Below are 15580 nucleotides of genomic sequence, written 5' to 3'. Positions count from 1 at the left end.
GCATCATACCATGCCATCGATCACTTAATTTTACTGACATTAAATTTTTCTTAATTTTTAATTTGCTGGGTCAGATTTGCACTGTTCTAAATTAATAACAAATACATAATGCCAATCTTTAAAAAGCCGATTACCCTACTTCAAATTATTAGTACATGTCTTTTAATCTGCTACCTGCTATCTTAAATGCCTGGGTTATTGAACCCGATCACTTGAACCCGTAACATGAAAACAAAAGTGCAACTGTATTTCCCACAAATGAGCCGGGGGGTATATGTACATAAATTTGTACACATGTAAGTACATATATATGCACGTATGCTATTGTATTGTATTTCATTATGTCTCTGGGCAAGTGCAACCAACTTTATCCTTAAACGATTGTACAACAAAGTCCTTGAACTCGGTTTTATTTGTACGGCTGATTGCCAATCTACACAAAGCTACACACAAATGTACTTATATAAGTACATACATAATTTTTAAATATATTCACGCCACATCAAAACTGACAGCAACAACATACATATTTAGTAGCTACAACAACAACGACATCAATTTGCGTAAACTATATTAATAAATAAACAAAAATAAGTAATAAATAAATGAACAAATCAAAAGCAACGGCCGCGGTTAACTGCAACAACAAAAATAATAATAAGGTATGCACTTACACACATAAAACACTGCATTACAAATTTTAATTTGGTTTTTGTTCTCCAGCTGCCACTATCCAATTTATATGTAGAATCGCTCGGTGATTCCGAAAATCGAGTAAATTTTTTTTTCTGTGGATACGTTTTCGAGATATTTGCAATTTACTGTTGTTCAGCTTAAAGCAAAAATTGGTTCCTTTTAATCACGTATGTCTTACGAACCAATTTAAAAATCTTAATATAAAATAGGGCCAATAAAATTCTCCATAAACCGTACATACATCACTTTCCGATAGGACCGATATTTTTTGGCAAAGTAATTAATCACTCCAGCTTTTTTTATTTTTTAATTAAAAAATTAAAAAAAAATCAAACTTTAACAGCAGAAAAATTTAAAAAAATAACAGTTTCTGCGCCAAATTTTTGTATTTGTACTAAAGCCTGTTCTGTTAAAAAAAAGTCAAGTTACTGATGAAGAAAATCGATGGATAAATGTGAAATAGTGAGTTGCCAAATGAAAATGCGCAAAGATTTTTTGTATGAAAAATGAACAGGAAAGAAAGTTACTCATACGCCACGAACACCCGAGTAACACGCTCTTCGGAATTACCGAGCAATTCTACATGGCAATTGAATAGTGGCATCCATAGAACATTTTTGCTGTAAACCAGTGTAATCTAAAAGAACAAAGGCAAAATGCGCTGCTTAAAATTGTATTAACTGGCTTAATTTGCGTGCGTTACAAAGCCACATACATACATATGTATGTATGTATGTACATACCCATAGAGTGCTTACTGCATTGGGCTGGTGGGTATTAATTTTTTCACACAATTTTCTGTTTAATTTTTATTGTAAGTATGTCTGTAATTGAATGACCACTGTATGTATGTATGTATTTATATGTTTGTGACTACAATTGCTGCGTCCGACTGGCTGTCCGCAAGTGTTATCATTACGTAAATCTCTACAATTACATTGAACTCATTAATTTACGCTTGCCATCTGTTGTTGCTGATGTTGTTGTTGTTGCCACTTATACATACATACATACTTTATTTGATAATATCCATTCGCTTTTGAAATTAAATTTAGCAAGAGGTAAACGAATATTTCACAGCGACACCAAGCACAAGTTGTTTCTATGTAGTTGTGGGGATGTCTTTTCTTATACATATGTATGCACATACATACATATATATGTATGCGAAAAATAATAGCGACACGAAATTTTGACCGCTCATTATCTAACAAAAACCATATAAGTCCAAATTTAAATCTTTGTAGAAAAGTTATAAAAATTCAACAAAATTTTACAACAACAACAAACTTTTTATTACGAATTTTCAAAAAACATAATAGGTATGCAGCTTTATAGCTCATTAAATTATAGCATAATAAAGTGCGTTTAACGCATTTTCCTTTATAAGAAAATATTAGATATGTAACACCATCCGCAAAAAATAGTTTCAAAAATCAGTAGCTATTTGAATTTTTTCGTTATTAATCTAGAATTTCATGAGCTGTAGACGGCCGCTCCGGTTTCGTGGTTAGCAGTGCGCGCTACCACTCCGCAGCACCTGGGTTCAAGCCCTGGTCAAAGTAACATCGCCAAAAAAAATTAAGAAAAAAAGGTTTTTCTTAACAGCGGTCGCCCCTCGGTATTCAATGGCAAACCTCCGAGTGTATTTATGCCATCAAAAACAGCTTCTCATAAAAATACAAACGCCGTTCGGAGTCGACGTAAAACTGTAGCGCCCTCCGCTTTGTATGACAACAGGCAGGGCGCGCCACAAATAGGAGGAGAAGCTCAGCCAAACACTTACATATGTGTGCATACTTAGAATTTTTTCAAAAATTCTTAATAAAAAGTTTGTTGTTGTAAAATTTTGTTGAATTTTTCTACTTTTTCTACAAAGTTTGGACTTTAATGGTTTTTGTTAGATAATAAGCAGTGTTTTTTCAAAATCAAAAGTTATCAAAGTTTTTAGTCCATTTATAAAAGCGTGATGTATTAAAGAAATGGCGTGTCGTCCATTTCTGCTGTAGCGTATCTAGTGCATATTTTTAGGCTCAATATACAACTACTTGCGGCGAGACGTCAGCTACCTCTAGAGTTTTGATATGATACCAGAGGACGACGTCGATGTCTAGACTTTTTTATGGGATCTTTGCAAGACAAAGGATTTATAGCTATAAATGGTGTCTGAACACACAACATTGCAAGTTGATACAAGCGTTGTAAAAATAATAAAAAACATTAAACAAACAGAAGAAAAAGCTTGTCCTATTATTTTTCACATGACTGTATATGCACATATGTGTGTGTAGAATGTGAATTTAAAAAATTATTTCCCGAAAATTCCCTTAATATTTACCTCGACAGACTTAAAAATTTTTCTTTAATCCAAAACTAGAAAACACCTTTTTTTTTGCACATTCTCTATGGACATCGAAAACATATTTTCTTCAGCGAATGTTGAAGCTTCTGTTTTGTAAAATACATATAAATATTTCACACTTGGCACGTGCTCATATGATTTCGTGGAAAATCAATTAAGTCTTTGGCGATGCGATATCTTCTAATTTTTTTTTGGATAATCTCATTTTTAATTTTGCAAAACCAATTGTGCTTTGCTAAAATAAAATTCTTTTTATATATATACGTAGGTAAAAGGAAATATTTTGTGCATTATTTACAGGTGCCTGCTTCGGATATACTTACATACATATACATGTATTTGTACATATTTATGTGTTCATTTTTACTAGAGCAACCAGTGTTGCCGTTTTTCCTTCAAAAGTTCAGTATGTTATTTTTTTCTTTTTGGGTTGGCAGGTTGAAATTAATTTTGTAAAGTTTCGCCATATTCATAAAGAAAAATGCACAGGTATAGTTATATATCGATACCTGAATGGAAGATCGACCTATCTCGGCAGCCAGTTCGAAAACGCTCTACCTCAGGAAAATTTTCAACAATGCCCTATCACAGCACATTCCCAATCTGTCTTATCCTGAGTTTCGCTCGAAAAAAAATTCACCCGAAAATTTTAGATCCTCCCATAGTAAACAGATGGAAACCAAAAGTGAAAGGTAAACCGGTTCGGGGAAAATGAAACTCATGATAAGGCTGAATACATTTTCAGATGAGATAGGGCGTTTTTGAACGAAATTCTGAGATAGGGCGTTTACGAACTGGCTGCCGAGATAGGTCGATCTTCTACTCAGTTGTCAATATGTACAACATAGTAATGTGGATAGAAAACAAATCCTCATAATTGAGATATCCGAATATGCAAATTGCCCTAGCCCTTCTAAATGTTGGTGCTTATTCCGATTTTTTTCCTTCGTCATCCAATCAAAGTCCTTCTTTTATTCTAGTTTATTGGTACGGTGACCATATTAACTAAGGTAAAATAAAGGACTTTTTTCAAAAAGGCTTCGCCATCCTTTGCTACCAAAATGCATTTATCATAATTCATACTGCACGACGAAGCCAGCACACAGTGGTTCAAAATTGGATCTTAAAGTTCATAATGCACCGGAGCCTTCATTTTTCAACCAATTTTTACTAAAAACCAAAAAAATATTTATTTCGGTGAACATTTTTTATAACATTTCCAAATTTTTTTTGTGTATTTTTTTTTTGGGAGAACCATATAATTGTTTTCAACTACAACTTGAACAGGAGAATACATTTTCTTCAAAATTGCTACTTTATCTGAATTTTGCACTAAAAAATTTAATATAATCAAATAAAAGTTCAGAAATCAGGCTCCACTGGTCTCTTGCAAATATCGTAAGCTTTCATAAAAAAAATAAAAATTAATCATATTAAGTGAAAAATGAAGGCTCCAGTGAATTACGAACACTAAATGCCAGTTTTGAACCACTGTGCATCAGGGGGTTTATTGTTCTCTTAACTCCGCGTGCACCACGATCCTGGGCACAACTTTCCCTGTGCTTTATAGATTGTACAAAGATTACCGATTAAATAGAAACCCTTAAGTGGGGTGCGAAACAAACTGGCGAAGGTTTTCATTACATTTTATAAGGGACATTTTTATTTTACATATTCTGCGTTTAAAAATTTATCAACTCTGAAATGCAGAGCCGATTTAAAGGACAGTTTAAGAAATAAAGGACAAAAGGCGTCCTTTATTTTGAAAAAAATTATAAAGGACAGGGGGTTAAAATAAAGGACTGTCCTTTAAAATAAAGGACGGATGGTCACCGTAAATATACGTATTATTACTAGCTAATTTTTAATGAATCATGACCGAATTTTTTTCATTTAAATTAACACCACTTCCTGTAAGTGCAAATCTTGGTACCTAAACAACGCTTTAATTTATTCGCCAAATCAGGTATGAAGTTTTATAGAAATTCTGGTGTTGCATATTTTACGGGGCAATATTTTGTTACCTGCGTATGATATAGTAACAAATTTTACTGGTTGCAAGAACGCACACGTTTTAAAAATTGACATGAAGTTTGTTAACAAAATTTTCCTTGCCAACGCTGAACAGGGCTGTAAATTATTTAAAATATTTAAACTTTACATGTTACTGTTCACAAGCTCATATTAAAAATACTCTAATAAGCTTTAAGTTTTATCGGAGGTTTTTCGTTGGCAAAGTCACTCATAATTGTATATCCCCTTGGAGCATTTACATACATCCATATGTACATATGCAAATATTAAAGAGCGTCATTTACTATCGGTGAACAGTTTTTATTAATAGGTACATATTTACTTTCGATTTTCTCCTTGCACGGTAGCCCCCTAATTTGTTTATGCTTTTTATTTGTTTGACGCAAATCGTTTGTCATACACATATACACACATATGTATATGTACATTAGACTGCAAAAGTTGCGGACCAAAAAAAAGTTGTGGTCTTTCCGCGGGGGTTACAAAATTTATTATATTTTAAGACGTCCACCACAATATTGCGGAAAAATACTAAGATTTACGTGAGCTGAACTGATTTGAAAATACCTCTAAAAATGAGATTTGAATAAATATAGTTTTTAAAAAACTTGTTGAAAAAAGTCCTCTCAGATCACAAAACAGATTAAGCTTAAAAAATGTGCATAAAAATATTTAAAAATCTTTTCAACGGAATCCTAATATTGAGATTTTTGATGCTGTTTTTTACTTTTTTCATAGATTGATTTACAAAAAACTTGAATTACTGGCCAAAACTATTCTGATTTAGACTCATAGGATCTCAGTAGAAAGGTATTTTTCCACTATTTTTATATCTGTCCAAGAAAAGGTCAAGAAATAAAAAGGGTGAGAAAATACCTTTCCAATGATACCTCACAAGTCTAAACTGGAAGAGTTTGGGTTCAATTATTCAAATTCTTCTTCTACCAATCTTTGAAAAAAGTTACAAAACAGCATCAAAAATCTCATTATTACGATTCCGCAAAATTTTTTTTTTTTTTAATTTTTTAACAAATTATTTATGCAAACTTTTTAAGCTTAAACCGTTTTGTTTGAGGGGATTTTCAGAAAAAAATCTTTAAGAAGCTATTTTTATTCATAAAAAACTCCATTTTTGGAGGTACTTTCAAATCGGTCCAGCTCACGTATGTAAATCTTAATATTTTTCCGAAATGTTTTGGTAGACGTTTTAAAATATAATAGATTTTATAATTCCAATGGAAACACAGTACCGATTTTTTTTTTTTGTATGGGGAGTGATGCAGTCTAATGTACTATATGTACATACATATGTTTATTGGCGGGAGTTTTCGAAAAGGTTCTCATCTCCCATTCGCTTTATGCGTGACAATTATTACCAAACAAATGACCGGCGAACAGCAAACATTTTTCAGTCTTAAGGAAATTCCAAATTGACAAGGCTACTGACAGACAAGTAAAATTTGAATAAGTAAATATAAACAAGTAATTTTTAAGCAAAAAAATAAAACCGACTTCAAATCTCATATAAAAATTTAAGAGTACGGTAAATTTTTTCATGATCCAATGATCGGATCTAAACCAGATTAGTAAGGGACCACCACTGAGACACCACCTTTCCGATGCAAAAAGAATTGGTTGACGAGGTTCAAAAGTTATGCGGTAACATACATACAAAAAATATATATTCCGACGAATTGATAACCTCCTCCTTTTTTGAAAGCGGTTAAACATAAATCCTTCTTCGTTTAGAAAATGACTTAAAGAACTTTCTCAAGAGACCAGTTTATTTATACTGAATTTTTTCAGTTCCAGTTAATAAATGTTACGTAATGTTACGTTCTGAGAGTCGGCGTAAAAGTGTAGGTCCCTCCTCTTTGTGCAAATCGGAGGAGAAGCTTGGCCAAACAATAACATATGTGTAAGCGTCAATGTGCTCGAAATGTTAGCGAAATAAATTAATCACCCTCATTGCGAGAGTCGAGTTGAATGCAAGGCGTTTTTCGGGAGTCGAATCGTATCTAAAATTTACCGTCATTTCATAAAATTTCGACTCGACTAGTGCATTAAAACGGAAAAACTTGGCAACACTGTATGGTTTGTCGAGTCGAGTACAATTTAGCCTAATTTATGACTTACGCAATGAGGCTGATTAAAAATCAACGCGAACTCTTAGACACTTGCAACTTGCACTTTTTATACTAAAATTGTAATATCTATAAATCTTTTTAATACTGGTGAACATTTTTTATAACATTTATATTTTATATCTATATTATAATTTATAAATTTTTTTTGTGAATTTTTGTTTTTCGTTTTGAAGTATATCGTTTGTCAATTGTTTTCAACTGGTTTTTATTACGTAACATTTATTAACTGGAACAGGATCATCGATTTTCTTCAAAATTGCAAACTTTTCTGCACTTTGGACTAAAAATATTTGTACGCATAAACAAGCAAGAATTCAAAAATCGGGCTCAATTGGTCTTTTGCTAATTTTATACGCCTCCATTTAAAAAAAAGTATCAAATTGTTTGAAAAATGAAGGCTCCAGTGAATTATGAACAGTAAATTCCAGTTTTGGACCACTGTGCGATGTGGTTAAGTTATTATAGGTGCATGCTACCACTCCGTAGGACCTGAGTTCGCACATAAATAGTACATATTTAGTACCGGCTGCAGATTTTCTCTTGGCTGCCCTGAGTATATACATACATACATATGTATGTACATATTTATTGGCATTAGTCATCGGGGCTAATGATTGCTCATTTGCTTAAAATAGAATTCAAATGTTATCATATTGACTATGTTTCTTGTTGCTTCATACATTGGCTTGGGGTTTTTTAACTCGATAGTAAATGCATATCTGCATGCATATACATAAATATATGCCCCGCTGCACTTGAATAGGCAAATTGTTTTTCTTCAGGAGCCGAACTTATGTATACTTAGTCTTGATGAAAAACAATAAGAAAAGTTCTTAGTTTTTTGCGGCTTATAAAATCCAAGGCTAAAACACATTCGGAGGTTTGCTATTGCTTACCCAGGGGCGATCGCTGTTTAGAAGAAACCTTTTCTTTGTTTTTTTTTTTTATTTTGCTTGGACCAGGTTCAAAATGACCCGCTCTAACCATTAAGCTAGAGAGAGACGTATTTTCTGTAATAACAAGAGAGAAGCCGAAACACGGAAGTGCGAACAGCTTGAATTGCCGGCCGTAGGAAGTAAGCACGAAAATTTTACCAACAAATTTTTCAACTTACGGAAGGTTTCAAGACTAGGGCGGGGGAGGTAAAACTTTTTCGCCCTATTGAATGGTATTAGCACTAAAAGTTTTGAAGGAAACCATATCGAGTTGATGACGACGAAAGCGGTGTCCGACTTCTGAATAGCCATTACGCAGCTGAGAAGCGAGAATGGACTTTACCAAAGGGGCTTTAGGCCTGGTAAATCACCACAGGCCAGGTATTCGCCATACGACAAATATTTGGGAAGACCCGCATGAAGAGAACCGACACACACCATCTACCTAATTGTCGATTTGAAATCCTCTTTGGACCGAACGAAAAACTGCCGGGATGTCTGAGTTTGGTATACCCGCACCACCCGCCGCTCAGGCCATGCACCATCAGACTATTAGATATTTGTTACGGTCGATGCAGAATGCGCTTACGGGAGTGCGCTTCACTTCTATTGAAGGTATCAAAAACTGGTCTTGGTCTTGGTCTCCAAATTTGCGCGGAATCCCAGCGGAAAAAGTCATAGTAAGACAATAAAGTTTCATAATCAACAAAGGTCCTCTTTGCGCCGTACTAGGCTAGTTTAGACTAGATTATTTGGCTGCCTCTTATACCGGAGGATCGGCTGTCCATAGTGATACCATTTAAGGATTGGAAGAGAAAAAAAATTGTAATGAAATAGAAGCGATATTAGCGGAAACGTTAATCTACAATACCCCAAAACTCAAAAATTTAATCCTAGCCCATTCCCCAATAGGCGCGACTACGTTTGGACAAAGTTTGTAAAAAAAAAATAATGAAAAANCTGGTAAATCACCACAGGCCAGGTATTCGCCATACGACAAATATTTGGGAAGACCCGCATGAAGAGAACCGACACACACCATCTACCTAATTGTCGATTTGAAATCCTCTTTGGACCGAACGAAAAACTGCCGGGATGTCTGAGTTTGGTATACCCGCACCACCCGCCGCTCAGGCCATGCACCATCAGACTATTAGATATTTGTTACGGTCGATGCAGAATGCGCTTACGGGAGTGCGCTTCACTTCTATTGAAGGTATCAAAAACTGGTCTTGGTCTTGGTCTCCAAATTTGCGCGGAATCCCAGCGGAAAAAGTCATAGTAAGACAATAAAGTTTCATAATCAACAAAGATCCTCTTTGCGACGTACTAACCTAGTTTAGACTAGATTATTTGGTTGCCTCTAATACCGGAGGAACATCTGTACATTGCGATACCATTTAAGGATAGGAAGAGAAAAAAAATTGTAATGAAATAGAAGCGATATTAGAGGAAACGCTGATCTATTTATAATACCCCAAAACTCAAAAATTTAATCCTAGCCCATTTTCCAATAAGCGCGACTACGTTTGGACAAAGTTTGTAAAAAAAAAATAATGAAAAATAATGTAAATACAAGACTACAATGCTAAGCATGCTATCAAGTCTATCAACAAAAATTGGAGGTGAGGAGACTCCTCCTTTTGTTCGCCTTGAAAACACTTTCGCTTGCACTTCAAGTCAACACAACGAAAAAGTATTCGTTTATCGGTTAAGCACCACCCATTTTAAAGGCGTAAACCACAAAGAAACGTGTTGTATTCATATATACATACATACATACATACATATGTACAAGTACCCAAAAACATTCATATACTACGCTCACGCACGAACAAAACCACTTAACGAGAACATAAAGAAAGTCAACACTTATGTATGTATGTAGGTAAAACAAAAAGCTAAAGAAACACAACAAAGAGGCAATCAAATTCAATCGGTCCGTCGGAAACAAATCAGCAAATCAGAATGCAGATGTGGATGAGCAAATGAGTCGTCTCTTAAATAATGTGTGTGGCATTGCCTCACAGGCACTTACCCGCTGATGCAGATGTTGTTGCTGTTGCTGTTGCTGTTGCTGCTGATGCTGGTGCTGATGCTGGGTCTGCTGGTGTTGATGTTGTTGCGTTGCATTGCGGGCTGCTGCCACCGCCGCAGCAGCTAATTGCTGATGAAATATGAGTGGAGTCGTCTGCGATGGTGCAGGCGAAGGGGAATGCGGATGCGATAGGGGCGTAGTGGCACCAGTAGGATATGGCGAACGCAATGGTGTGGCCACTTGCTGCTGCTGCTGCTGAGGTGAGCGTTGTTGGTGTTGTTGTTGAGCTGCTGATGGCATATGCGGATGATTGCGTTCTTGTTGTTGTTGTTGCTGTTGCAACCGTGGTGCATAGTAGCAGTTACCAGCAGGTACGGCGGCCGTAACAGCAGCGGCACACATAGGTTGGTGCTGCTGCTGCTGCAGCTGCTGCTGCGGAGGATGTGGACGAGGGGTTGTGGCTGACTGTGGATAGCTTGCATATGGTTGCTGTTGCATACTATATGCAGCGGTATGTTGCTGTGTTTGTTGTTGTGTTTGTTGCCGCTGCTGCTGCTGTTGGCCACAATTGTTGCTATTGTTGAGCAGCAGCGACTGATGTGTGCGATTCGTATCGCAAATCCAGTTGGTAATGCGAGACTGCTGCTGGCTTTGTTGCTGTTGTTGTTGCTGTAGCATTTGTTGTTGTTGCTGTTGTTGTAACAACTGTTGCACGTGCTGCTGTTGTTGATGCTGTTGCAAGAGTGCCGCCGTCACCCCATTGCCATTGCTGTGCCAGTTGTTGTATTGGTTTTTGTAGGCGTTGTTGTTGTCGTTGTTGTTATTATTGTTGTTGCTATGCATTTTTTTGCTGACTAATTTGTAGCCCAAGTGCTACACACAAATTCACTATTGAGTGATGGTTTTTTTTTTATTCCTATTTTTGGGTTTATTTTATTTGGTATTCGTTTGTTGTTGTTGTTTCGAATCTTGTTAAATTTGTTTTATGCGACTTTTTTCACTTCTTCACTTCTTATTTCATTCGGTTTGGCACACTTGCGACTCGACGCGGACACTCCTTTTTCTGCCACATGCAACTCGAATGAATGCTGCAGCTGTGCACGAGCCTCAAATACTTCACCCACACAATGCTCATTCACTTTTTTTTATGCACCATAAAATTTGTTTTTTTTTTGTGTTTAGCACTTTTGTTTTTGTTTTGATCGCAATTAATTTTCCGCCTGCTCCTTCAATTTCGTATTTATTTATTTTCTCCTTCAACACATTGTGTTCCTTTTCTTACTGTTTTTGTTGTTGTTTATGTATGTGCGGTCACCTGGGTTTGAAATCCAAACAAAAGCTTTAAAAAATTAAATAAATAAAAAAATAAAAAAGGTACCCACACATACTTATGTACATACATATTTCACATTAATTTATATGCTTTGGCTTTTGCCAAAAATGGCGGCTGGTGCGATCACTTTAATACGCTTCTTTTTTCTTTTGCCAATGCACCTTCGAAAACACTGTAAAACAAAGCGCGCACTCAGCACAGACGTTCCAGAAAACAAAAACGAATGAAAATTGTACTTTTTAGCTTTTTCCAAAAAAGGCGCGTGCGTGCATTGATCTCCCCACAACTGCGAATGCGACTTGAGTGGTGGTTGGTTGGTTGAACGCGCTTGAGCGCACGAGTGCCAGGGTTGATGCGCGTTCCCGATATGCGAGCACGAATGCGGCGCGGCGTTGAGCTGTGAATGCAAAAAACGCTTTGCGAAACACGAATTACATATGTATGTATGTACATTAGAGTGGTCCAAAAACAATAAAGTCGGAATTTTAAGCCGCCATCCCCTAGGATTGGTTTTTGAACCGAAAAAATATACCCCTATTTTTTTATTTTATTTTGAAATCAAAAAATATTTATGCAGTACTCACAGCGCTCAAAGTTGTCCATGTATTTTATATGGCGAAAAAACAACTTTTCGAAGAAATAGTATAAAATTCTTGAAAATCAATACTTTCTCAATTGTTTCTTTAACCATTTTTTATATTGAAGATTTTTTATTGGTCCCCCTATTGCATTTTCTGGGGGTTTTGGTGGACCTATAAAATGTAGTTACCATGAAAAAATGGTTAAAGAAACAATTGAGAATTATTACTGGGAATCTCCGGAATATATGCAAAGTTTTCCGATCGCAAAATATTGATTTTCAAAAATTCTACACTATTTCTACGAAAAGTTGTTTTTCCCCATATAAAATACATGGAAAACTTTGAGCGCTTTGAGCACTCCTAAATTTTTTTTATTTCAAAAAAAAGGGTATATTTTTTCGGTATAGAAAAATCCTAGGGGGTGGCGGCATTAAAAATCCACCTTATTTTTTCACATACATTTTTGGACCACTTTAATGTACAGTAGTATTTCACAAAAGCACGCAAGTGGGGAGAACCACATTCATACATACGAATGTATGCGAGCGGGAAAAAAAGGCAAAACAGAACGCCACCAACGCCAATACCTGCGTTAAGTATCGAAAATACACGTACACCGCTCTATGCGTTTACGAGTACGAGAATTACGACAAATACGACAAATTTACTAAACACTACAAGCCACGATTACCTTCGCGCGCGCACGATCAGCGATCAGCAACTTCCATTACTACTTCCTTCCTTACGGCAGCTCAGACAAAATTGAATTAAAATTCGAAATGAAAACTGAAATTTGATAAGCCTGGGTCCAAGCGGCGGTGGTAGTGGCGACATCGTTGGTAGTGGACGGCACAGCCGGATAATGGCGCCAACGTTAATACCAACAACTCCAAAGTCAGCACGCGTCGCGTCGCGTCGCATTGCCTCGAATTGGACGCTTGCTCTGCCAATGCCACTGACTGGACCCAACGAAACACAGCGCAAATTTAGTTACGCCGCAGTTGACGCAAACGTAGGTGACTACAATACAACACAACGTAGGTACATATAGCCCGCCAAATGACATACAGCTCAAAACGACTGGCCACAAGCGTCTTGGCTGAATGCGCTGAGCAGCAGGCGGTGGCGCTGCTGAAATGACGGCGGCAGCTATATCGTTTTTGTTCTTGTTTTTTTTTTTTTTGGTTTTCGCTGATTAGTGAATTAGTAAAAAAAGGTTTTAGACGAATTGTCCAGTGTCCAGTCGAAATGTAAATACATATCACATTCAAATGAATGCTCAGTGTCTGGGTTTTGTAATCCAGTCTTGTTAAGTAATTTAGTACGGTAAAGCAGTTAAGAGCAAAATGTTAATAAAAAAAGTTCCCGTACTAATATTAAGAATACGGAAGTATATACATATGTAAGGGCATGTGCATTTTTAATAGGTTTTTCTGGATGTTGCTGGTGTAAAGATATACATATGGGCATATCCCAAAAAACTTCAATTTTTGTCGCGTCCGTGCCGTAGTTTAGTTGCTTCTAATTTTGTACTTAACTGTTTATATTTCCAAAATTTTTCACTGAATATAGCACCTTTCCAGTGCCTTGTAACAGTTGTGATATATGTACATGCGATCTTTCAGTTTCCTTCCTATTTTAAGCTTAGTTACGCGTGCGAATGCCGCGTCCGTAACCCTGGATATGCCCATATGTATCGGCACTCCTACATATGTACATCATTAGCAGTTGGTCATAATAGTTAATGCAGCTTTCGACACAGGTTCCGTGAGAAAATAACACCTAGAGATACTCCCAACGGTGGTAAATCGCTTAAAGCTAAAATAATAAGGGTTATCGAGTAGGCGGACGATTTGGTAATAACTTTGCTGAGTAGGCCACCTTGGGAAGCATTGTCTTGATCTTTGACCTAAAGCCGCTGTACTTTTCCGTCCATAGTTCGGGCGTAAAGGGCGTCCCCAGATAATTGGAAGACAATATGTGGTGGTTGGTTTCGGGCCCACAACAAAACAGGTTTTTTTTTAATGAATAAAATCTGACTTAGTAGCCAGTATCGACCATACTTATTACTTTGGCTTGGTGCTTGATTACATTTTTCATTAAGGAAAAATCGGACGGAGGGCTACCGGTGGATTATATATCAACGTACACTGAGGGTTAAAGGAACTTATGAGTATTTTCGTCTGCCCAACGACTGCAGCATCTTCTAAGCTGAGATTTATGCCTTCTACTAACTAGCATGATGCCAAGCGAAAAGTCACTCTATTCGTCGATCCAAAGTAATTAAATCTGGGATTGTAGGGAAATCTTAACCTAACTCTTTCCTGGGTTCATAGGAATGGCAATATAAGAAGGAAAAGAAGCACCTGATGAAATTACTAGATTTGCAAATAAACGTGGCTGACTTATGGGCCTAACGAGATTATTAGGAGTCCTCAAGATCCTTATGACCGTGATAAAATAGGAAAACAGACGGAATACAGAAGATTTCTTAACAGTGTCATCACACGACCCTGTTCTCTCTGTAGAAGCTTTAATGAGGATGAGGAGGAATCAAGTTAGCAGCTTTAGAGTCGATGCACCGTTCTGCACTCGAGGGGTTTCAAAAGTTGGGGTTAGGTTTTTTCACCATACTAATTTCATTTGGGAAAGTATTCAAGTTGTTCCGCAGGTTTATTATTTTGATTATACCATCTTTCCTCTTTGCATAGACACATTTTCTGGCACTCACTCAAAGAGAATACACACAAAGGATAACCATGTCTCTTAGTGGACGCGTGGAACGTTCCATAAACGTCCTCCTAAACTACACATGTATGTACATGCAGACATTAAACAACCACTATCAGAGCAATCCCAATGGCGCCTACGTTCTTTAGTACAGCAGAGTTACATTGATATCCCTAATCCTCTGTTGTTTCACAATCATAGAGTCCAGGATAACATAAAACGCGTTTTTTTTTATTAAATAAGTAAGCTTCTTCGAAAGTGAAATTTGCATCTAAATTTACCGATACTATATTTTTTGCTTTGACACCCGACTGACTGGAAAAGTCGACGAGGTATCTTCAAAGCCGTCGGCAACTGCATAGAAACTACAAATTTCCCAGGAGACATGTAAGATTCTTAATATCGACATTAATCGCAGTGATTCTAAGTATATTAAAGAACGAAATTGAATTTTTTGGTAATGAAAGAATTTTGAAAAATTTGAACCATATCAAAACAAATGCCAACAAAACATTTTTGAACTTGCTAATTTATTTCATGATTCCTTTGATGCATGGAAAAGCCCCATTTAAAATATGACAAAAAGGACCAATTGTGCTCTGATTTTACTGTTTTTGGTTATCAGTGGTATTTTTGTTTAGAAACGAATAAATGTGAATAAGTGATTGGTTTGGCAAACTACCACGCCTACTACACTAGGGGGCGCAAATGATAAATGTTGTCA

General features: G+C 36.4%; 1 protein-coding gene across 1 annotated transcript; it reads right to left on the bottom strand.

Annotated features, from left to right (window-relative positions):
- Window positions 1-10212: 10212 nt before the first annotated feature.
- On the bottom strand, window positions 10213-12986 carry LOC108370716 (putative cyclin-dependent serine/threonine-protein kinase DDB_G0272797/DDB_G0274007; the record flags this gene model as incomplete). Its single annotated transcript, XM_017626099.1, has 2 exons — window positions 12818-12986; window positions 10213-11527 (listed from the first exon to the last, which is right to left on the bottom strand). A coding segment is annotated over exon 2 (843 nt), but the record flags the coding sequence as incomplete, so codon positions are not given.
- Window positions 12987-15580: the final 2594 nt, after the last annotated feature.

This window comes from Rhagoletis zephyria, unplaced genomic scaffold, assembly GCF_001687245.7.
Source record: "Rhagoletis zephyria isolate East Lansing unplaced genomic scaffold, Rhagoletis_zephyria_1.1 Rzeph_scaffold_04425, whole genome shotgun sequence".
Lineage (NCBI taxonomy): Eukaryota > Metazoa > Arthropoda > Insecta > Diptera > Tephritidae > Rhagoletis > Rhagoletis zephyria.
This window is presented reverse-complemented; position numbering and strand designations above follow the sequence as displayed.